Here is a 24,812-nt window from a genome sequence, read left to right on the forward strand (position 1 = left end):
TGTATGCTTCACAACTTGGCTTTGCGACGACGGGTGCCTTTTCTGCAGGAGGATGGTCCAGATGGCGGTGTTGTGGCAGCTGTGGAGCCTTTGGACAGTGATGAGGATGAAGCAGAGGAAGAAGACATGCAGAACAGGGACTCAGTGATCCAGCAATATTTCCAGTGAAACACAGGTGAGAATACATTCCTGCCTACTACATGTACTTACCTCTCTACTGTCTGTCGTTTTCACCCAGTGTATGGTCACTGAGTTGTCACTTTCCATTACGGTTTCACAGATGTGGGTCCCAACGTGTGTCATCTGCTTAGATTCCTCATGGACTAGAGCTGTGTGACATAGTTATGTTGACATTACTATTTCAAGAACATTTTGTCACTGTAATTGCAAATACACTATTTCGAAATCACAGACAGACTCCAGATCATTTTGTGCTTTAGGTGTGTTTATTTAAATGCAGAATTTAGGAGGGGGAAGTTAAATGGTGAGGGGTGATGGCGGAGGAGTGTCCATGGCAGAGTCCAGTCTATTAATCTCACAGGTGCATTGCCCATATGGGCATAGGAAGTGGAGCTGGGGCAGTTTAAGGATGGACAGGGTGACAAAGTGGGACAGTGGGATGACAATCAGGGTGGTCTCATTTCTTGGCGGGGTCTTGGCATCGTGCTCTGTCTTGTTCCTGGATCTCAGGGACCGTTTGCGGGGTGGTTCTCCCTCTGCAGGGGGTGGGGTGCTGGTGTGGTGGTCCTGTGGCGGGCGGCCTGTCCACTAGTGCCAGCGGAGGTGGTGGGCAGTTCATCGTCCATGCTAGTGTCAGGGGCCCCTTGTAGTGCCACAGTGTCCATCCTGGTGTTGAGTACTTCCTTCAGCACCCCTACGATGGTGCCCAGGGTGGAGCTGATGGTTCTGAGTTCCTCCCCGAAGCCCATATACTGTTCCTCCTGCATGCGCTGGGTCTCCTGAAACTTGTGCAGTACCGTTGCCATCGTCTCCTGGGAGTGGTGGTATGCTCCCATGATGGAGGAGAGGGCCTCGTGGAGAGTGGGTTCCCTTGGCCTGTCCGCCCCCTGTCGCACAGCAGCCCTCCCAGTTCCCCTATGTTCCTGAGCCTCCGTCCCCTGGACCGTGTGCCCACTGCCACTGCCCCCAGGTCCCTGTTGTTGTTGGGGTGGTGGGTTATCCTGGGTTCCCTGTAGTGGTGGACACACAGCTGATTGACATGTCCTGAGGACGGAGGTATGGGCCCGCTGGGTGGGTGCTGTGCTGGTGTTTCCAGAGGGGGGAAGGTCTGTGGAGGCCTGTGCCTGTGTGAGGGGAACCGACTGTCCCAAGGCCCACGATGAGACGGGCTGGTCATCTAGATCCAGTTGGACAGAGGTGCTGTCATCACTGTGGGCCTCTTCTGTGTGTGGAGTGGACATGTCTGGACCCTCCTGTCTGGTGACATTGGGTAGTGGTCCTGCAGGGGTGGAAAGGCATGATTATTGCATCTGTGTGTGGCATGGTGTGCAATGGGTGGGTGACCGTGTACCCCAGTGCTGGCATTCCTGTGTGGTAGCTTGTGTGATGATGGTTTAGGGGGGTGTATGGGTATGTGCAGTCGGCATGCTTTAGTGATGGGTGTCCATGCTTTGTTGTTGCATGCAGGGCTTGGTGTTGGGATGTGTGGTTTGTGATATAGGTACATTTGTGAGGAGTTGGAGTGATAGGGGTGAGGGCGAGGGTGGGGGTATGTGATAGCATGCAGGTAGGGTGGGGGATGTAATAGTTAAGATTTGACTTACCAGAGTCCATTCCTCCACCAACTCCTGCGAGGCCCTCAGGATGCAGAATCGCCAAGACCTGCCCCTCCCATGTTGTTAGTTGTGGGTGAGGAGGTGGGGGTCCGCCGCAAGTCCGCTGAACCACCTGGTGGTGTCTTGAGACCACGGAACACACCTTCCCCTGTAGGTCGTTCCACCTTTTCCTGATGTCTTCCCGATTTCTTGGGTGTTGTCCCACTGCGGTGACCCTGTCCACTATTCTTCGCCATAGCTCCATCTTCCTTGCAATTGAGGTGTGCTGCACCTGTGATCCAAATAGCTGTGGCTCTACCCGGACGATTTCCTCCACCATGACCCTGAGCTCCTCCTCCGAGAACCTGGGCTGTCTTTGCCGTGCCATGGGGTGGTGTAGGTGATGTGTGGGGTGGTGATATGTAGTGCTGTGTTGTGTGAGGTGCGTGGAAGTTGTGTGGGTGATGGTGTTATGTGCCTGTGGATGCTGTGGTACTTGCTGGTGGTGTCTCTGTGCTTTGTTCTTAATTTTTGGTAGTAGGGGTTTGTGGGTGATGTGGGTGTGTGTTTTACATTGTATTGGGTGTGGTGTGTGTATGTGTATCAGGTTTGTGTATTTTGAATTGTCCAATGTGGCTGTGTTTTGTAAGTGTGTGTGTATTTTGAGCGCAGAGGTGTGTACCACCAATAGAATACCGCGGTTGAAAGACCGCCGCGTGGATTCCTGTGTCGTGATAGTGTGGGCGTATTTCTGTTGGCGTGACGGTGTCGGTTTTGTTTTCGCCAGTTTATCACTGACCTTTGGTGTGGCGGACTTGTGTGGGTGTCTGAATTTTGGCGGGTTCCGAGATGTGGGTCATAATAGCTGTGGCAGAATTCTGCAGCCGCGGCGGTGTGTTGGCGGTCTTCTGCACGGCGGTAAGCGGCTTTTACCGCCAATGTTGTAATGAGGGCCTATGTCTCTACCAGATAAAGCGTCACCAAAGGTAAATAACTTGTTCATTTGACAGAGACATCTAGCTGCAGATTCCTTATATCCCTGAAGGCAGGTCTGCGGACCAATTATAGACAATGAAATCTTGCATCAAAGCAAAAACAACAAGTGATGGACGGAATGCTGAACATTGTCAAACACTCACCCCCAGTCATAGATCTGGGTTTAATCCATCGTTCTTTTGCTCACCATGCCACCCCAGTTTGGACCCAGCCATATGCAAATCAGTCTTGACCCTGTTCCTCATGGGAACAGTCCAGACCGAACTGCCAAGCCAGGTCCTCACTGGACCGGAAACAAGCATCCTGGGACCGGTTTCGGGGTTTCACCCCTCACATCAGCCAGGCTAGCTTGAATCCAGTGGCATGGGAAGCACGGGACCCACGTCTGGGCATACCCTTCCCACTTAGGGCGACAAAGCAAAAACAACAAGTGATGGACGGAATGCTGAACATTGTCAAACACTCACCCCCAGTCATAGATCTGGGTTTAATCCATCGTTCTTTTGCTCACCATGCCACCCCAGTTTGGACCCAGCCATATGCAAATCAGTCTTGACCCTGTTCCTCATGGGAACAGTCCAGACCGAACTGCCAAGCCAGGTCCTCACTGGACCGGAAACAAGCATCCTGGGACCGGTTTCGGGGTTTCACCCCTCATCAGCCAGGCTAGCTTGAATCCAGTGGCATGGGAAGCACGGGACCCACGTCTGGGCATACCCTTCCCACTTAGGGCGACAAAGCAAAAACAACAAGTGATGGACGGAATGCTGAACATTGTCAAACACTCACCCCCAGTCATAGATCTGGGTTTAATCCATCGTTCTTTTGCTCACCATGCCACCCCAGTTTGGACCCAGCCATATGCAAATCAGTCTTGACCCTGTTCCTCATGGGAACAGTCCAGACCGAACTGCCAAGCCAGGTCCTCACTGGACCGGAAACAAGCATCCTGGGACCGGTTTCGGGGTTTCACCCCTCATCAGCCAGGCTAGCTTGAATCCAGTGGCATGGGAAGCACGGGACCCACGTCTGGGCATACCCTTCCCACTTAGGGCGACAAAGCAAAAACAACAAGTGATGGACGGAATGCTGAACATTGTCAAACACTCACCCCCAGTCATAGATCTGGGTTTAATCCATCGTTCTTTTGCTCACCATGCCACCCCAGTTTGGACCCAGCCATATGCAAATCAGTCTTGACCCTGTTCCTCATGGGAACAGTCCAGACCGAACTGCCAAGCCAGGTCCTCACTGGACCGGAAACAAGCATCCTGGGACCGGTTTCGGGGTTTCACCCCTCATCAGCTAGGCTAGCTTGAATCCAGTGGCATGGGAAGCACGGGACCCACGTCTGGGCATACCCTTCCCACTTAGGGCGACAAAGCAAAAACAACAAGTGATGGACGGAATGCTGAACATTGTCAAACACTCACCCCCAGTCATAGATCTGGGTTTAATCCATCGTTCTTTTGCTCACCATGCCACCCCAGTTTGGACCCAGCCATATGCAAATCAGTCTTGACCCTGTTCCTCATGGGAACAGTCCAGACCGAACTGCCAAGCCAGGTCCTCACTGGACCGGAAACAAGCATCCTGGGACCGGTTTCGGGGTTTCACCCCTCATCAGCCAGGCTAGCTTGAATCCAGTGGCATGGGAAGCACGGGACCACGTCTGGGCATACCCTTCCCACTTAGGGCGACAAAGCAAAAACAACAAGTGATGGACGGAATGCTGAACATTGTCAAACACTCACCCCCAGTCATAGATCTGGGTTTAATCCATCGTTCTTTTGCTCACCATGCCACCCCAGTTTGGACCCAGCCATATGCAAATCAGTCTTGACCCTGTTCCTCATGGGAACAGTCCAGACCGAACTGCCAAGCCAGGTCCTCACTGGACTGGAAACAAGCATCCTGGGACCGGTTTCGGGGTTTCACCCCTCATCAGCCAGGCTAGCTTGAATCCAGTGGCATGGGAAGCACGGGACCCACGTCTGGGCATACCCTTCCCACTTAGGGCGACAAAGCAAAAACAACAAGTGATGGACGGAATGCTGAACATTGTCAAACACTCACCCCCAGTCATAGATCTGGGTTTAATCCATCGTTCTTTTGCTCACCATGCCACCCCAGTTTGGACCCAGCCATATGCAAATCAGTCTTGACCCTGTTCCTCATGGGAACAGTCCAGACCGAACTGCCAAGCCAGGTCCTCACTGGACCGGAAACAAGCATCCTGGGACCGGTTTCGGGGTTTCACCCCTCATCAGCCAGGCTAGCTTGAATCCAGTGGCATGGGAAGCACGGGACCCACGGGCGACAAAGCAAAAACAACAAGTGATGGACGGAATGCTGAACATTGTCAAACACTCACCCCCAGTCATAGATCTGGGTTTAATCCATCGTTCTTTTGCTCACCATGCCACCCCAGTTTGGACCCAGCCATATGCAAATCAGTCTTAACCCTGTTCCTCATGGGAACAGTCCAGACCGAACTGCCAAGCCAGGTCCTCACTGGACCGGAAACAAGCATCCTGGGACCGGTTTCGGGGTTTCACCCCTCATCAGCCAGGCTAGCTTGAATCCAGTGGCATGGGAAGCACGGGACCCACGTCTGGGCATACCCTTCCCACTTAGGGCGACAAAGCAAAAACAACAAGTGATGGACGGAATGCTGAACATTGTCAAACACTCACCCCCAGTCATAGATCTGGGTTTAATCCATCGTTCTTTTGCTCACCATGCCACCCCAGTTTGGACCCAGCCATATGCAAATCAGTCTTGACCCTGTTCCTCATGGGAACAGTCCAGACCGAACTGCCAAGCCAGGTCCTCACTGGACCGGAAACAAGCATCCTGGGACCGGTTTCGGGGTTTCACCCCTCATCAGCCAGGCTAGCTTGAATCCAGTGGCATGGGAAGCACGGGACCCATGTCTGGGCATACCCTTCCCACTTAGGGCGACAAAGCAAAAACAACAAGTGATGGACGGAATGCTGAACATTGTCAAACACTCACCCCCAGTCATAGATCTGGGTTTAATCCATCGTTCTTTTGCTCACCATGCCACCCCAGTTTGGACCCAGCCATATGCAAATCAGTCTTGACCCTGTTCCTCATGGGAACAGTCCAGACCGAACTGCCAAGCCAGGTCCTCACTGGACCGGAAACAAGCATCCTGGGACCGGTTTCGGGGTTTCACCCCTCATCAGCCAGGCTAGCTTGAATCCAGTGGCATGGGAAGCACGGGACCCACGTCTGGGCATACCCTTCCCACTTAGGGCGACAAAGCAAAAACAACAAGTGATGGACGGAATGCTGAACATTGTCAAACACTCACCCCCAGTCATAGATCTGGGTTTAATCCATTGTTCTTTTGCTCACCATGCCACCCCAGTTTGGACCCAGCCATATGCAAATCAGTCTTGACCCTGTTCCTCATGGGAACAGTCCAGACCGAACTGCCAAGCCAGGTCCTCACTGGACCGGAAACAAGCATCCTGGGACCGGTTTCGGGGTTTCACCCCTCATCAGCCAGGCTAGCTTGAATCCAGTGGCATGGGAAGCACGGGACCCACGTCTGGGCATACCCTTCCCACTTAGGGCGACAAAGCAAAAACAACAAGTGATGGACGGAATGCTGAACATTGTCAAACACTCACCCCCAGTCATAGATCTGGGTTTAATCCATCGTTCTTTTGCTCACCATGCCACCCCAGTTTGGACCCAGCCATGTGCAAATCAGTCTTGACCCTGTTCCTCATGGGAACAGTCCAGACCGAACTGCCAAGCCAGGTCCTCACTGGACCGGAAACAAGCATCCTGGGACCGGTTTCGGGGTTTCACCCCTCATCAGCCAGGCTAGCTTGAATCCAGTGGCATGAAATCTTGCATGACTGAATGGGCAAAATGCCAGTCACAATAGACCAGACTGTCCAGACAGTAATGTAAATAAAATGTGTGTAGGGAGCCCACGTTGCTGCCCGACAGATATTCAGGACCGGAACTCCACATTCTAATGCAGTGGCCACAGACCTGGCTCTGGTAGAAAGAGCACGTAAGCTCTAGGAGATTGCTTCTTGGCCAGTGCGTAGCAGGTTTCAATGTAGATCACAACTGACCCTACTAAATGTCACTGACTAGAACAAGCAGGTCTAGAAAAAGAGAAAAGGAACTGAATACTCTCAAGGATTAAGGTGATGAAGACATGTTACACCATAAGAACTGTGTGAAGGACCACAGGGAAATGAAGTCATAAAAGCATTGAAAAGCATGTTAGAGTGCTACCATGGCCGTGGGACAAAAATGTGTTGAAAACAGACAATAGGAACATAAAAACTACTGGGATTGAATCCATGTTTGGCCAGTACCTGGGTGCCCAGATTCAACAGCCAACACCACTGAGCTACAGCTCTGTGTCATAGAAAGGAAGAGTTTCTTACCTATAACTTCAGTTCTCTCATAGGGAAATTTCCACTATAGTCATAAGCACTGAATAGTCCCGCCCATGTGCGGGGACCCCAGAGCTCTTTTTCACAGTATATCTTCTTAAGTGTAGATGTTCGCCTTTCTGCAGGAAGGCCTGAAGAGTCAATTAAGAGAGAAAAATATTATGAAGCCTACAGGAACAGGCTACAATTGCCCAATTCCTCATCCTGTACTTACAAAAGGGGCCAGGAGATTATATATGTATGTAATTTCATGATGTTTTTTTAAAAACAGCATAAATGTCTCCCCTTTTCTGGTACAGTAGAGAGATGAAGTAAAGCAGGGCAGTATGGCCCTGTAGGCTGTCATTGTATGGGCTAAAATTGAGACTGTGCCTTTAAGAACCTTGGGACCACCTGTATCCCATCATGCTGCACAGGCGGCAGTTGCTTCAGTTCTTTTTCCGGCTCCTGCTGACCGGACCCTGGAGCATTGAGCTCGGCAAAATTTTTGTTTTTTCCCTCAAAACTCACAAACAAGAAATAAAGTTGAGCACTCCTCCGGGATCAGTGTACTGGTTTACTGGATGTCAATGTTGCGTTTTGGCTATTGAGCCTTTGTCAAGTAAAAGGCTGCATAGCCGCAATGCAGCTTTTTCCCGGGGGAGTGACATATATAATGGAAAACACAAGGGAGTATTTTTCATTTGAGATATATATATATATATATATATATATATATAAACATATACATACATATAGATATATATATCTTGGCCACAGACAGAAGCCATCACTACAATGTCATAAATATAAATGAGGACCAAGCTGAGTAATCAGCAAGATAATATATATTATAAAATAAGAGGCTGATAAATGTGGAGGACATAACACACCCTAGTAAATTAAAGGCTGTTGAAGCATCTAAACCAATGCCAACAGACTGAGTAGCCCACAATCAGGTCACTGACATCAAAAGGCTAAAAGAAGACAGCAGGTGAGAAAAACCTGGCTGAATTAAGGAACCAAAGGTAAAAACATATAGTTCCCTAGGGACAATACCCTGCAAAGTCGACTTATAGAAGAGCAACAATAGTTGATTATAGCAAATAATGTCCCTACAGGAAATAGGAGACATTAAAATCACTGGAAGGTACAAGACAAAGCATGCCTACTGCCTCCACTATACTAATGTGCATGGGCATCATCCAAAGGAAGTAAGGTACACAGCAAGAGGGAAATATTCCCTTATGAAGTAAGGAATGCCAGACAAGAAGTGTTGTAACTACCCCGGAGGGTTAGGAAAATTAGGACACCCTGTACAATAGAGTGAAATTAACCATAATGTTGAAGGAACATGTGTAAGGTACCATAATCCACTGTAAGATGGAAGATAGCCATCAACACAGAAGATGGCTACATGGCAGCACCCAAGAATAAATATGTAGACAGCTGGAGGCCCTGAATGATGTGTGGCCTCTTCCCTAAGAGGGGCTTGTAGCATTCAAGGCACTGGAACGTGTCTCAAAGTGATAAGAAGCTATCACACATATCTTTGCAGTGAGGAGTGAACAGTGCAAAGACAACAAGATCGGCAACATAAGAGAAAAGTGCCATGAGCATGACCCACACAGAGACAAGAAGGAATTTACACCCATGCACCACCGGTGCCAGAGATACTAGCGGCAAGAGTCCATTCTGCTGAGTGCTGACTGCAAGAGTAGCTCGCTAAAGAACTGCAAGAATGCATGTATAGTGGTACCACTTGTCCCACTGCTCCAGATGGTCGAGCAAGAGTCTCTTATGAGAAGAACATCATCAGAAAGAGAAGCATATGTAATGCTCCAAGTGTAAAGCAAGGATAAACAATAGATGCACCATAATAGGCACTTGTGCAAGCAGTGAGTCGTGCACCAAAGTTCCCAAAAAGAGTTACAATGATAAGATCCCTATAAGGGATATCAAAAGCACCACAAATAAATATATTATCGCCTACAAGGCATACAGAAGATGCTCTAACAGAGCAGGAAACATACCATACTGGTAACTATTTCTTGGGCATGTAGCCTGTCTTCAGAGGAAAGGAAAAAAACTGTTTCAAGGGGGGCTAAAGTCACTTAGTCCCACAATGAATATACTTCTCAGACAGCAACAATGAAAAGCTGTCACAGATAGCCTTAAGAAAAATAGTAATACATGCAGAAGGCAGGAACATCGCAGAGGCTGCCATCAGAAGGTGTAATGGTTCAGAATAGGTCCATCTTTAAGTATTGGAATAGACAGATTTAAGACTCTTTTTCGCCCCGACTGTCTTTAAAGTTTTGCAATGCAGAATCGGCATGTGTGCCAAACAGGTGGGCGTCATTGAAGGGGATGTCTTTCAGAGTGTATTGGACAGCCTCCAAAAAGCCAGAGTGGCATAGCCAGGCATGATAGCACAGTGATACAGAATAAGCCATGGCTCGACCTACTGAATATGTGGAGTCCATACCATACTTTCAAACCGAGCTGCCTCTCGCCCATCCTGGAGTGTCTGGGAGATTTTGTTCTGGATCTCCTCTGGAACCGAATCCCACAAGGCAACGAAAAACGGGCAAGAATACAAGCAGTATTTAATGACCTCAGGGCTAAGGAGAAAATGTTTCATCCACAAGTTTCCAGCCATCTGGAGTCCATCTCCGGAGGGACACTAGGGAGAACACTTACATCATAAGAGGCCGTAGCGGCCTGCACCACAAAACTCCTCAGAGTTGGGTGCCACAGAAAACAAATCAGGTCCCCTGGGGCGGGCCAGTGTCTATGGGCTATGAAGGCTTTTAAGATGCTGATTTGTTGAGCTGCAAGGGAGAAGCCTCACTAAAAATCTTGCTACTATGTTCTGAATTTGTTGCAAACATTGAATAGTCTCTTTGGACCCCACGATATAATTAATTGCAGTGATCAATCTGTGACAATATCACTGCATGGACCAATGTTTTTATGGCACAGCCAATACCTTACACAACATTATCAAATAGTAGAACCTTGCAGACCCATCTTTTACTTGTTTGGTGTTCATCTTTAAGTGAGTCTTTAAGTGAGTCACAGTCCTCTTCCCTTAAAAAGAAAAAAAAGCCACTTGAAAGAACTAGATGTCTGACAGATATTGGATGGCAGTTGTATGGTCTGTGTATGTGGGCACAGGAGAGTCCAGCTACATAAGGCCAACTGCAAAAGAACTGGCTGGATGGAGTGGTGTTTAAGTATTTCCAAACCGATGGTATGTAGGTTGTTAAATGTAGATTATTAGAGAAGGCGAGGGACTGTGCAAAAAGGGTGTGTCTATCATACTTCTATCAGGATAACTCTGAAAAATATGTGCACTTGTTAAGAATACAAAGGGTGATATTTTCCTTTTTGTTCTGCTGGAAACCAGTGCAGCTTTTAGGAACAAACATATATATGTTTGTGCTTCTTTAAGCTGAGGCACATCTTTTGCTGCTCCTGAGTCTTAGCTATGTCTGTGGATATAAAATTACAATAGTATCCTTTTAATGGGAACAGCAATAAGGCATATTACATAATGGTTTTAATGAAGTAGAGGAATCCTCATGCTTAACATGACAAGCTGTTATTTCACTGTATTCACCAGGATGTTGTTTAGGGGGCAAAGGATGGCTCAGTGCTGGATAAAACATCTGCACTTGTATTTTTCAACAGAGTAAAAAAGGTGAGGTTAAGCAAAGAGGTGGGGTTAACAGCTTAGGTACTCAAAACTAGTAACTTTATTTGTACTCACACATAAGAAAAATGTCTCTGTTAAGTGGTGGCTGTTACAAAAACACTGCAATTACCTCATCCTCATTATAAAGACTGGCTATGTTATGAACAGCCTGTAATTAGAAGCATGCATGCATCTTGTACAGAACCCATGTCAGAAGGGAGATTTGAGGTGCTCCACATCTATCTCTCCAGGAGAGGAGCTCCCTCAGAATTGGTTTTGAGTAACCACAGATGAGGGGTTGCTCCTTCCCCTAGCCAAATCTCGAGGGAGGGCACAGGAGCTCTGCACAGGTGGGGTAGGGTTACCCCAGGAACATTTTCCACATTGGTTATGGAGGGACCAGGAGTCACCTCATCCACATGCTAGTAACAGGGACAAATGTGGCATCTCTAGGCACCTTCTTCAGAATGCTACTGAACCTGAGCCTCATTGAACTTGCACCCAGGACAAAGAAGTGGACACCAAGGGTCAGCTGGCAGAACTCTTGTTAAAATACATGGAAGCAAAAGCTGCAGGAAACCACATTGTTGGAGAAGCCCAGTTGTACAGTTTCCTGAACAGTTTCCATTGGATCTGCTCTGGACTCTGTTCACGGGTTCTGTGGATGGTACCAGATCCCCAAGTTCTGCTCCTGAGGTTCTGAAACCAGGTGTTGTATGAAAGTATCCTGCCTAATGATGTTAACCAGCATCCAATGGACATTAACAGGTTTCTGGGCAAGAAATCCCAACTTTTCCAGCTCTGAGCTTGATCCGCCTTTGATGTTGGCTCCACGAAGACCTCGTCCTTAATCAACCTGTCTTCATCGACCCCAGCTTTGGAATACAGCCTTCAGGCTTGCCCTGCTGAGGACTTTACCTTCTTGATGATTTTCTAATTCTGAAGGTAACTCTTTGGCAGAGATCAGCTTGGGCCTCGTATTAGACCTGCGATCCACTGCTGTTGGTCTCAAATGTTACCTTTCCCAAGACTTGCATGATCAGTAGCTGCAGTTTGCGCTTTTTGTCGCAATTTGTATTTAAAACTTTAATAAAGCATATCCTTGGTTCCCCTTATTGGAGTTTTGTTATTTTGATGCTACTTTGTTCATTAAAATATTCTATATTGTTACAAATTGGAGTGGGACTTTTATTGTGTTGTACCTGCTTGGGAACTTCTAAATGCTGAACACATTTTCTTAAGTTAAGAGAGCCTGCGCTGTTCCACAGCTAATAGGGGTGGAACTCGGTTTAACTATTGAAACCTTTTCTAAACATAACAGGAACAGTGACAATATTACTTGTAGTAGACTCCCATCTACCCCACCCAATAATCCATTTTCTAACACATATAAAGAAGTGGTGAGATCTATACCACAAAACATGAGATGCTTTCCTTGTGTTACCTTAACACGAGCCATGTTCTATTTACCCAAGGAAAGGCCATTGGATTAGTCTGTTGACACAAATCTTTTATGGCCAATGATGTGTGAAAAACTGCACAGGAATAATTGTTTGGAATCGTCTGATAAAAATGATGCTATTCATGTGTTATTTTGTTTTTTTATTGAATTGTTAGCATACTAATATGTGAAAATCATGTTTCTTTAATTTAATTTAAGTCGATTGTGTATTAAAACCCTACCACTTGTAATACCTGAGAATTTTACAGTGGGACAAAAAAGCAATGTAGGAGGCCAGTTTTTTAAGGCAATCCAACCAGGTGGGTTAGTAGTCTTAGCAGGGCCACTAGTACATACCTGATGGCAGTATTTTATAGTTTGCCTACAAACACCCTACAGTGTAATTGCTCATACCTGGGGATTGTATCTGGTAATTCACCTCACCTACCTGCCTCCAGCAGCATGAAGTAAGGCCTTTTTTTCGGTGCTTAAAGCAGTCCCTTCATGCATCATCTTAATTACTTCCCACCACACATATTGCAGCCACAAACTGTGCCACACCACTGAAATACAGATGACATTATGAGATGCCCCTGCTCTTCCTACTTATTAATATGTAATACCATCCAGAATAAATTGAGAGCTGTACGTCATTTAATGTGACACATACAGTGGACATGTAAATGCTCCAGTACAACCAAGGCCTTGATTTCCAACTGAATTTGTAAACAAAGTGTTGGTTGAGTTGCTCCCAAGATGTCTTGAAAAAGGCTATAGATTGTCACAGATGCAGGCTCCGTGGGAACATTAGGTGAGAACACCAGTCAAGACCTTTAATGCAAGTATGACCACAAGTCAGGCCACCTTCAAGGTGCCTTTGGGGGTCACAAGATGATACTTATAATTAACCAGACTGAGGAAGTGCCTCAGGAGAATGAGTAAGTGTATGTGGCACGTAAGGACAATTGTATGATTGTGAAACCAAAAGAGCAAAACAAGGTATTACTAGTTTAATACAACTCCAAGTAGGGATCTGATATTTAATCAGGGCTTGCTAGGTATGAAACATCTAGGCTGAGTTGATGCAGAGTACATAATACAAATTGTAAAAAGCATCAACACCTTCTTTTTAATCAGAGAAATAAAAGAATACTACATATAGATAGGGGCGTCCTGTGTCAATTGTAAAGTTTAGATCCTGTCTTCCCAAAAAGAATAGGTACTACTCAAAGAGCTCCCTTGTACTCTCAAGGTTAAGCCTCTCCAGACATGACTAATATATGTAGCAAGGATTCGATGATGAGGGATGCCACTAGAGGGAGAACACAGTGAGAGTCCTAATAATAAACCAACAGGGTCGCCAGGGAGGGTCCGACTAGGCGTAAGGCTCCAACAATTTATAGGCACTCCTTTCTGATTTAAGGTACATGGTCACAATCAGGCCGCATGTTCCAGGAGAAATCCACAGAGATGACACTTCCTACAGGCATTCCTTTTATCATTACTAATTGCACAATCTAGTGGAGTGTTTGAAAGTAATATAATTGTTTCCTTCTGTCCTTCCCAAAGTCCTACTTGCATTGATGGAAGAAACCATGAATCTATTTGCTTGGCATAGCTTTACAGTTACACCCACCATCTGCCTGATCCACACTTGCAAAATACTTTAGCATATACAACCAGAGAGAACGTTTGATTCTGATGAATAAGAGTGCCTTATCCCAGAAACAGCTTGAAGCCTAATGTAATCCCTACCATGTCCCAGACCTCTCAAAGAACCACTCACCTTAAACATTTTAACAGCCAAGGAGCTACCCTCTAAACATCTTCCAGCAGTGGTGTGTTCCTCAACTACACATTAAGATGCTTCAACTGTGATGCCAGATTATACTTTGATAGCTCATACGTATCATTAGTACTCACATAACGAAAATCATCTCATAAGATCATTCATAGTCCATTCTGCACCATCTACAAAGTGCCAACTTGGCCCTGCATTTGTGAAGATTTCTGCTGAGCCAATATGAAGCTGCAGTAACCACTTGTTTAACACCTGTGAAACTGAACGTCATAACTCATAATCAATTTTTATCAGGATCTTTACAAAGTTAACGGCATATTTTTGTGAACACTGCTTCAACCATTCAAAATCCTTTTTTAATCACATCTTTTTGCACAGTGTTTGTACAGTATTAAAATTTACAAGCACAATAAAAATATTTAGTCAATAACAGTTGCTACACATTTGGAGAACCACAAAATGGGACATAAAACCAGTCAGGGATGGCTGTCAAAGGTTTTCCACTGTCTACACATGTAGATTCAGATGTCGAAGGTGTTCTCAAGGCAATCGGACCATGACATACTGGCTATTTCCCCTGATTGTGCTGGATGACCGAGAGGTAATTAGACTGTCCTCAGCATAGAGGCCTATATGATGGCTCAGTGAGAGTCGGGAGTCACATGGGAATTTCAGCTATTCTGATTAGCCAACCATCAATTAATTACAATTGGCTCTCACACACAGTTCCAATCTGACCTGCCTTAGTGGAAAGGTTTAAGGTTCAGAGAAGGCCCTGAGGCATTTGTGCTGATGGCAAAGTGACGATTTCTGCATGCAAATAAATATTGTTCAATATGGCTTTTATGAATGAACAACTTAATTTCCTAACATATTAAACCTATGTTGTAGTCTCTAAAGTGCAGATTTCAGCTAATTTTTCCCAATGGAATTCAACGCAATGAAAAGTACAATAAGAAAAGCAAAACCATAGAGATAAAATTAAAAAAACTAAAACTGAAGACAATTACCAGATTAGGGCTTTCAAGCACTTGGAAACTCCAGTAAGTGGAATATAAAAAAAGAATGTACCAAGCAGCTCTCTACTGCACCCTGACCACTTTTTAACTCCCTACGTACATTCTGCTGTGTGCAACGACAAATAGGTGCAGTTAACAGTACATTGTGCAATCTTCTCTCAACTAGGAACGTCATGTGCCTTACCCGGGCTAATAATGTGAAACCTGCATCAGTCAGTTGGGTACATCTGGCCGCTTCCAAAATCCTAGAGAATCATCAGAAACAAAATGAGTGACTATGCTAGAATTTTATTATTTATTTGCATGCATTTAATCTTTAGATGTTTAAAGTCAAAACAAATGATTAGCTTGCCATGAAAAAAAACAGAAAGCTCTTGGAACTACATGAATACATGAAAGTCAATACATACCCAATTTCCACAGCATCTTGATACTTTTATAGAAATGATAGCAGCATAGGATTTTCAATTGGTAAAAGAAAGATGGTTGGATCTACAGAAATCTTTATCTGTTCCCTCTTGCGTGCTCGTACCTCAGAAGCATAAGACTTCAGGTCATTGTAAAGTACATTTCAATGTTCTTTGAATGCATTTGGAATATGTGAACAAACCAACTTAAAGATGGTGGCAATGGATAGATCCATGGTGGTTACTATAGAATGTGTTTGCATTATTTGAAAAAAACACATTCAAAGATGGCCCTACTGGATGCACACATATCTGCTGCAGCAATATTTGAATGGGTTTGTTCAAATAATAGAAACCCACTTCTTGGTGCCCACCGTGTTTGCATGTGCACACGTGGCCAGTGGGTAAAAGCCTATTTTAAGATGGGTGTCTCCTGAAAGTCTAGGGGGGCAAAAACATTTCAAATGTAAAATAACGTTGTAGAGGGAAGGCGAATGACAAGTTGAAATGGCTGGATAGCAACAAAGGAGCAGGGGCTTGTGGTATGCAACATGGAGAGCAAGGAGGCAGGGCCAAAGTGAAGGGAAGGGGAAGCAGATCACAGGAGAAACTGCAAAAAACACAAGCTCTCGCATGCAGTGTTTAACAAGAGGAAGCATTAGTTCACCAATCACAAGCAAATTTAATAGTGGAAGGATCCTAGTCAACCCTCTGACACTTAAATGTTCATGGATGGGGCAAACACAAGAATGGGGAAGAATGTCTTTAAATCAAGAGGAAACAACTAAAAGGTCATCAAATAAGACAAATGCAGATACTTGTAGGTATGCAACAGCACAGTGAACAAGTACAAATAAGTGAGAGGGAATTCTGTGTGAAAAACGATTTGTACATTAAAAAACACAAACTCTTATTAATTTAAGAGAATCACAGTTGAACATAAATTGTGAGTTAAGTTTCAGAAGAATCTCCAATTTGATGTGTCCCCAAGGTCAAAATAGGGGTGAAGTTTTCCTCAGAACTGACACAAACGTTTAGTAGCCACCAGCATAGTTCAGTAAGGTTAGATCCTATTCAAAGAGCAAAGGTATTCTTACCAGTGATCAATACCAAAATTAGGAAAGTGGGGAGAAAACTAAAAAAAGAGTCCAAATCAAAGGGAGCCCTAAGTTGCAACTGCACCTCATTCACTCGACCAGGCTAGGGGACCGTGTCAAAATGATCAGAATCATTGCTTTGGGTATGAAATGTCACTGCATCAAACTGCAGATTGTTTTGAAGCTTTACTCATAATTTCTGTTCAAATGCGAGCCCTCTGTATTAATGAGATTTAATTGTTTTACTTTATACATAGTTTTTCGCGCACACCTTGAACTTACTTATTTGCACTGCTATTCTGCAATGTTGAACCTTTTTTATATACTGCCACCACTTCTACTGAAATGTATGCAATTAAAAGGATGTATTTTCTCTTAAAATGTCTTTTATTGGATTATGTCTATTTACATTACAATGATTTTCTACTGTTAAATTTGCTCCTGAAGAAACATTACCTCTTTATGCATTACACCTTGAATCGCAGGATTACTGGGATGACTTATCTTTTGACATCAACAAAGCAACACCCAGAGTAGAACAATATTTTCATGAGTCATTGAAGTATCATTCGGTAAATCCAGTTTAATCCAGTTCTTTTCATCAAATTCTTAGCCTTGAGAAAGTAGTTTAAGACGAAACACGTGTCGGGTGCCTGCCCATTATGGAATAAACATTGTATTTGTCTACTGATTTCTCGTTGGAACTCGATTTACTGGATGACCCTTCAATAATTCATGAACATATTGTTCTGCTCTGGGTGTTGCTTTGTTGATACTTAGGTGGAAGTATCTCTCACAGTATTTCTCACTGCCCAAGGCACTAAATCTGGTAGGCACAGTGCTTTCACCCGTTAAGCAGTTTACCACAATTAATTTGAAACAACATTGTCTACTTAAGGGAAGTGCGACATTTGGTATACAACTGATCCCATCTCTCATATCATATCTTTTGACATATCTGATGAACTATAATACTCTAAAACAGGCTCTAAAACCAGGAAAAAAACTAGGACAAATAGGAGAGACCTGCTCAGACGCATATGAAAAGACAATCAAGGGAGGCCATTACAGGGACAAACCCAGATTTCTAAACAAACAAGACTCCAGAAAATGCTCATCTGCAGAGGTAATCGCATATATGGATCTACAAATGTAATACTTTAAGTATACATCATGAAAAAATCTAGAGTGAGAGTCTTCCTGATGTGAACAGGTGAGGGTGAAGCAACAAAAGCAGGTCCAGCCATTTTGAAAGGAGGCAAGTTTTGAATGCTGAACTCAATGAATCAAAGCTTGGTGCCAGTCAGCTTGACTTATGTACAGGTGTTTTGAGGCTGGGCGCTGGTGGGGTGTGGGCCTTAATAGTTATTACATATTAATTTAACCATCTTTCACTTCTGGATCCATAATTGGAGTGTTCAAGGATAGTATCCCAAAATGCAAAATACCGAATTAATAGTTGAGAGTGCAGATAGAGAGGAAATACTCAAGGTTTAGAGGAAGGAGAAAATTGACCAATGCAATTACTACACTGAAATATGTAGAAAGTACCATCCCATTATAAGTCCATGCAGTGTAATGAATACTTCTTCAAGAAGACTGTTGGAGTTAATTTATTCATAGGAATGCTATTTTTCAATATCAATTTAACATGTATTCAAAAACATTTCCTTAAAGTTAATCCATAATAACATTTAAAATGATAATCATTATTTACCACAACATCGAAATTACACTTTCCGAGCACAAGACAAGATGGCGCCGCGTTTTCCTAGCGGCTCTAGGCGTTTCCGCCCCTCGCGGCTCCAGCTCCGTGTATGAGCCCGCGCCCCTCATGAGATGCGGAAAATGCGGGAGGCGAGTGCAGCGTTAGTGCTGGGCATTTTTGTGCTGGTTCGCCGCCCGCATCGCAGTGTTGGCCTGCGCTCTGCAGACTGCACGAGCTGTTGCAGCAGCGGGCTTTTGGGACCACTGCCCCTCGGGCAAACAGGGGCAGGACGACGGGAGCAGGCGGAGCTCATGACCCCGAAAACCGTTCGCGGCTGCCGGCTGAAGTCCAGATCCGGCGATCGAAGGCAGCCTCAGTCTTTGGCCCTGGGAAATGCTGGAAACGCTGGGAAGAAAGAAGCCTTAAAAATTCAGGGGACTTTAGAGGACAAACCATCAGTACCAGCAGCAGACCGTGATCCAGGGATGGAGACTAAGAGTGTTGGACAGCATGGGGTGGGCTAACTATACCAGAAATGTTTAAAAATCCTCAATCTGCGACCTACCCACCTCCCCTGGCCGGCAGTGTCAAGCGTTCCCTGGAACTGGTACAATTTGGTGATTACAGTGGTGAATTGCTGCCTCCTGTGAACAGCAATACTTCGTCTCAGGTCAGTGCCGATGACAATGGGCGCTTGGATAAGAATGAACTTTCTGGGGATCTTACTTTGTCAGGCCTACATGTTTCGTCTCTCAGCTCCATTTGTGAAGGCTTATTACAATGTCTGGGGAGGGAGGGTGCTGCATTCTGCAGGGCCCTAGCTCCCTGGTATTGTAATGCATGCCCAAGACTTTGAGAGTTTGCAGGGTCATGACAGGGCAGCACCAGCACATTTTCTAATATGCGAAGACTCTCTGAACCCTGATAAAATCCATGGGCCGCCTGTAACAACAGGGTGGAGAAGGAGGGCTGCTCTGGACATGGTTATGTTGGAGAAACGTTTTATTTGCAATCGGATCAATTTAGGGATTCGGATAATTCCAATACTAGCTCCTCAACGGATTCACAGATTTAAAATAGTTCCATTGTCCCCTCGACCTCTACGCTGAGACGGACTTCAATTAAACGTCGGGAAGGGTTGATAGAGGTGGATTTTTCAGAAGCCAACTCGAACAAGTCCAGTGAGAAGAGAAAAAAAGAAGAAAGCTGCGAGTAGGGTGAGATCAATGTCGTGAGACTATACAGGTACTCAACAACTACAGCATAATCCAGATGATATGTCTGAGGGTCCAGGTGGCTCTGTTAATTGATGCTGTTAGCGAGGGAGCCCCTCCCTCTTTGCATCTTATTTATCAAACTATGATGGCACAACATAAACGGATTCAAGGCGATAAGAAGAAAGCAAGGGTTGCCACCAAGCAGCTGCAAGTTGCAGTAAGTAAGATTGCAAAGACCTGTTCAGAGATTGGTGAGCGTATTGCCACGATTGCGACTTGGGCTAATGTGTTAGAAGCAGAAATAGGGACGGTGGCACAACAATCTGCCTTGCATGACACTCAACTTATAGATATCCAGTGGAAAATAGAGGATTTTGAAAATTGGCAACGCTGCAATAATCTGCGTATCTTGGGGATACAAGAAGGAGCAGAAGGCCAGGATCCAAGGGCCTTTAGAGTTAGGCTATTCAGTGCTGCATTTCCTGATTTGGTCGGCTGGGACTGGGAGAAAGAGATACAAAGAGCCCATTGGTTCCCACTGTATTTGAAGAAGCAACGATTGGTGGGAGAATCCATGGCAAATCAACCACAAGCTAGGGGCATTATTGTTTATTTTGGCAACTATTTGCTGCGTCAAGCAATTTTTGAGAAAGCTTGTCCTGACTCAAAAATTAACTGTGAGGGTTGTACTTTTTTTTAACCGCCCAGATTTTTGCCATGCCGCAGTGGAAAGACGCTGGCCTTTGAGACAAATGATAAGCCCCTTTCAGGAGAAGGGGCAGAGGCTTATTTACTGAATCCTGCTTGCGTTAAGACAATATATAAAGGCAGAAACCACTTTTTTTCCTCTGAGATAAAGGCTAAAGAGTACTTGCATTCCCTGACTTAAATGAGTTTGATGGGGAAATTCTTAGAGTGTTTTGGATTATCTGATTATTTGATCTGTGTATTTTATGGCTGGTTATTGCTATTGATATTTGGGGTCACTTATTGCCTCTACTTGATCGCTTGTTTTTTTTTTGGGGGGGGGCTCTTTGTAGCTCTGCGGTGGTATCACTCCGGACTCTAGGATAAAAGAGTTTGTTTTTGGAGTCCTTGAGGGGAGGGGGCCTTTTCCATGTTACAGACCTTCAGTCTGGTTGTCTCATTTGGTAGTGTTTGGGAAAGGGTTTGGGGTGGTGAGGGTTGGGAAGTGGGTGGTTTGGGGGGTTTGGGGTGGTGGGATTGGCAGGGGAGGATTGGGTTGGGTAGGTTTAAGGGGGGAAAGATGCATAGTAGAGTATTGTTGGAATATTGCATATTTAAGATTAGTTTTGCTATGATTTAGGTAGTTGCTGATAGTGATTTAAATGGGATACTGTAATAATTTACGTATAACTACGATAAATATTTGTGGGTTAAATGACCCCACGAAAAGGTGCCTTGTTATACATGGTTTGAAAACATTGAGAGCGGATATAATCTTCATTCAAGAAACGCATGTTATTCCCTCTAAAAGATATCTGCTGGATTTTCCTGGGTATCAACTTCTGGCTTATACTACGCAAGGAACTACAACGAAAGGCGTTGCAGTAATCGCACGATGCAATTTGCTAGTGGTTGCTAAGAAATATGTGGATAACCTGGGCCAATGGGTGATCCTGGAGTGTATTATGGGGCGATCTAGATTTACCCTGTGTTCAATCTATGGTTCTAACCTTGATGAATCAGATATTATTAACTCACTGAATATGGAGCTTGTAGCTTAGGCTCTACTGCTTATTATTTGCTGGGATTTGAATATACATATTGAGGCCAGTATCCCCTTGCAGAATGAGGAAGAGTACTTGGAAAGAAAACAGAAGGTTTTTCAAGCCTTATAGAATTTGGTGCAGAGTCATGGACTTGCGGATGTCTGGCAGCACTGTAAGGCTTCTAATCCTGGCTATACCTTTTTTCCCACCCACATAGGAAGTCTGTCCGTTTAGATTATTTTTTCTTATCAGCCTCATTGTGTGAAGGGCTCTCTGTTGAAAAATTCCCTAGATTTATGTCTGCCCATAACCCCTTGGTGGGTAGTACAACTCTCTGTTTTAAGCAAAGAGCAACATTGTAAACACTGGTCATTTGATTGGGGATTATTGTTGGACCCGGCCTATGTGGCATGGATGAAAAGATGGATACCAGAGTTTTTGAACTTCAATAGGGGGACTGCCCCTCCTGGGGTGCTTTGTGATGCTTTAAAGGCAGACATTTGTGTGGAAACTTTAAGCTATGCCCTAAATCGCGAAAAGCAGCGCATTTCAGCTATTGGCGCAGCACAGACCGAGTTGGCTCTTTTGGAGCTACAGATTACGGGGCTAGCTAGGAACAACCTCCCTATGCAAGATATTTTCGATTAAATTGTGGTAACGAAAGCCAGAGTCATTCAGATGTATCTAGATCAGGATATTATTAAAGCTCAGATTCGTAGACAGGAATGTTATGAGCTTAGTGAGAAGGTGGGTAAGCTTTTATCGTATAGAACTAGACAAAAGGTGACTCGGGATGTTATTATCTCAATTAAGGACAAGGAAGGGCAGATTGTTCGGGGGATCTAGCAGTATTAAAGGTTTTTAAAGATTATTACTCTGCATTATACCAGCAGGAAGCTCAAGATCCCTACGATTTAGCAGAAAGGATCAGCCAATATCGGAGTAAAACTTCAGGACCAAGATTGCTTGGTGGATGAGAGCCGCCAATTAGCTACCCCTATTACGCTGGAGGAGATCTCTGTTGCTTTAAGCTCTCTGCCTAGTGGGAAAGCCTCTGGGCCAGACATGATTCCAATGGAATTTTTTAGGATCTTTTTTGGTGAATTGAAAGATGATCTTTTGGCATTATTTAAGTCGGTACAGGATGGATCACAGACGCCGGCCTCTTGCCTATCTGCTCATATTATCGTATTAAAAAAAAAAAAAGATAAAGATCCGTTATTACCAGGCTCTTACCGCCCTATTTCACTAATAAATGGAGACGCTAAGCTATATGCTAAAATTATTGCGACTAGATTGAGTCGAGTAATTATCAAGCTGGTTTCTCCAAGGCGTTATCCCCGGGCGAGGGATCGCTGATCATGTGAGGTGGGTCATCGCCATGCTAGATACATCTCAGGCTACAGCAGCCCCTATGTCATTAATTTTACTAGATGCTGAAAAGGCCTTTGATTGGGTGAACTGGGAGTATTTATGGGCAGTACTTCTTAAATGTAATATAGATCCTGGTTTTATTAGGGCTGTTCAGGGCTTATATCAGAAGCCCATGGCACAAATTCAACTGGCTGGGGTGGCTTCTGAGCCTATTTTCATTACAAGGGGCACAAGACAGGGATGTCCCTGCTCGCCTTTGCTTTTTGCACTTTATATAGACCCTTTAATTAAAAGTCTACTTGATAACAACTTGATTGCCCCTATGGTATTGATTGAAGGTACGTTTAAAATATTGGCGTATGCAGATGATATAGCCATTACTACACCTGACCCAGGGATGGCGGTAGAAGAATCAAGAAGTCAACCGTGGAGTTTGGTGAGGTGTCGGGGTATTTATCAAATGAGGCTAAATGTCAAATAATGGGTAACGTGTGGGTCTTTTTTGAAGACTACAGGAAGGTAGAGAAAGTGACCTATTTAGGTGCCAGATTAATGACTAATCTGGAGCGGATTGTTGAGAGCAATCTTGCTCCTGTTTTAGCCAAAACTAGAAAGAAACTACACCGTATGAATAATTTATACCTCACGATCATTGGGCGGTGCAACCTTATTCAAATGTTCTTCCTCCCTAGGGTTCTGTAGTTCTTTCAAACTATCCCATTGGAAATTAGCAATTACTGGCTTAAACGCATTTAAAACTTAGCAAATGTGTTAGACCTGACATGCCTTAGGGTGGTCACCCCTAACTTTTTGCCTGCCTCCCTCCACTTTTTGGACTCTGTTTTTGCTGGCTTTTAGACTCTGTGCACTTTACCACTGCTAACCAGTGCTAAAGTGCATATGCTCTCTCCCTTTAAACATGGTAACTTTGGATGATACCCAATTGGACTATTTAATATACTCATAAGTCCCTAGTAATGTGCACTGTATGTGCCTAGGGCCTGTAGATTAAATGCTACCAGTGGGCCTGCAGCACTGGTTGTGCCACCCACTCAAGTAGCCCCTTTACCTTGTCCCAGGCCTGCCATGGCAAGGCCTGTGTGTGCAGTTTCACTGCCACTTCGACTTGGCATTTAAAAGTACTTGCCAAACCTAAAGCTCCCCTTTTTCTACACATAAGACACCTCTAATGTGTGCCCTAATGTGTGCCCTAGGTAACCCCTAGAGCAGGGTGCTGTGTAGGTAAAAGGCAAGACATGTACCTGCGTAGTTTACATGTCCTGGTAATGTAAAACTCCTAAATTCGTTTTTACACTACTGTGAGGCCTGCTCCCTTCATAGGCTAACATTGGGGCTGCCCTCATATGTTGTTGAAGTGACAGCTGCTGATCTGAAGGGAGTAGGAAGGTCATATTTATTATGGCCAGAATGGTAATACAAAATCCTGCTGACTGGTGAAGTTGGATTTAATATTACTATTTTAGAAATGCCACTTTTAGAAAGTGAGCATTTCTCTGCACTTAAATCTTTCTGTGCCTTACAATCCACGTCTGGCTAGGTTTAGTTGACAGCTCCTTGTGCATTCACTCAGACACACCCCAAACACAGGGTACTCAGGCTCACTTGCATACATCTGCATTTTGAATGGGTCTTCCTGGGCTGGGAGGGTGGAGGGCCTGCTCTGACACAAAGGACTGCCACACCCCCTACTTGGACCCTGGCAGACAGGATTGAACTGAAAGGGGACCTGGTGCACTTCTAAACCACTCTTTGAAGTCTCCCCAACTTCAAAGGCACATTTGGGTATAAAACAGGGCCTCTGCCCTACCACCTCAGACACTTGCTGGAGAAGAAACCTGAACCAGAACCTGCAACCTGCCAAGAAGAACTGCCTGGCTGCTCAAAGGACTCACCTGTCTGCTTTCTACAAAGGACTGCTGCCTTGCTGTTGGCCTGCTGCCTTGCTGAACTCTTGTCTGGCTGCCAACGTGCTCTCCAAGGGTTTGGATAGAGCTTGCCTCCTGTTCCCTGAAGTCTCAGGACCAAAAAGACTTCTCTTTTTCATCTGGACTCCTCGTGCGCCGAAAAAATTTGATGCACAGCTTGCTCCTCGT

General features: G+C 45.0%; 1 protein-coding gene across 1 annotated transcript in view; it reads right to left on the reverse strand.

The window, feature by feature from the left end:
* Positions 1 to 24,812, reverse strand: part of FBXL2 (F-box and leucine rich repeat protein 2) — a 403,194-nt gene that overhangs the window by 99,272 nt on the left and 279,110 nt on the right. The window contains exon 11 of the mRNA XM_069214254.1: positions 15,347 to 15,407. Within this exon, the coding sequence (XP_069070355.1) occupies positions 15,347 to 15,407 (61 nt within the window). The remainder of the gene's footprint in view (positions 1 to 15,346; positions 15,408 to 24,812) is intronic.

Source organism: Pleurodeles waltl, chromosome 2_1 (assembly GCF_031143425.1).
Source record: "Pleurodeles waltl isolate 20211129_DDA chromosome 2_1, aPleWal1.hap1.20221129, whole genome shotgun sequence".
In the NCBI taxonomy this organism is placed as follows: Eukaryota; Metazoa; Chordata; class Amphibia; order Caudata; family Salamandridae; genus Pleurodeles; species Pleurodeles waltl.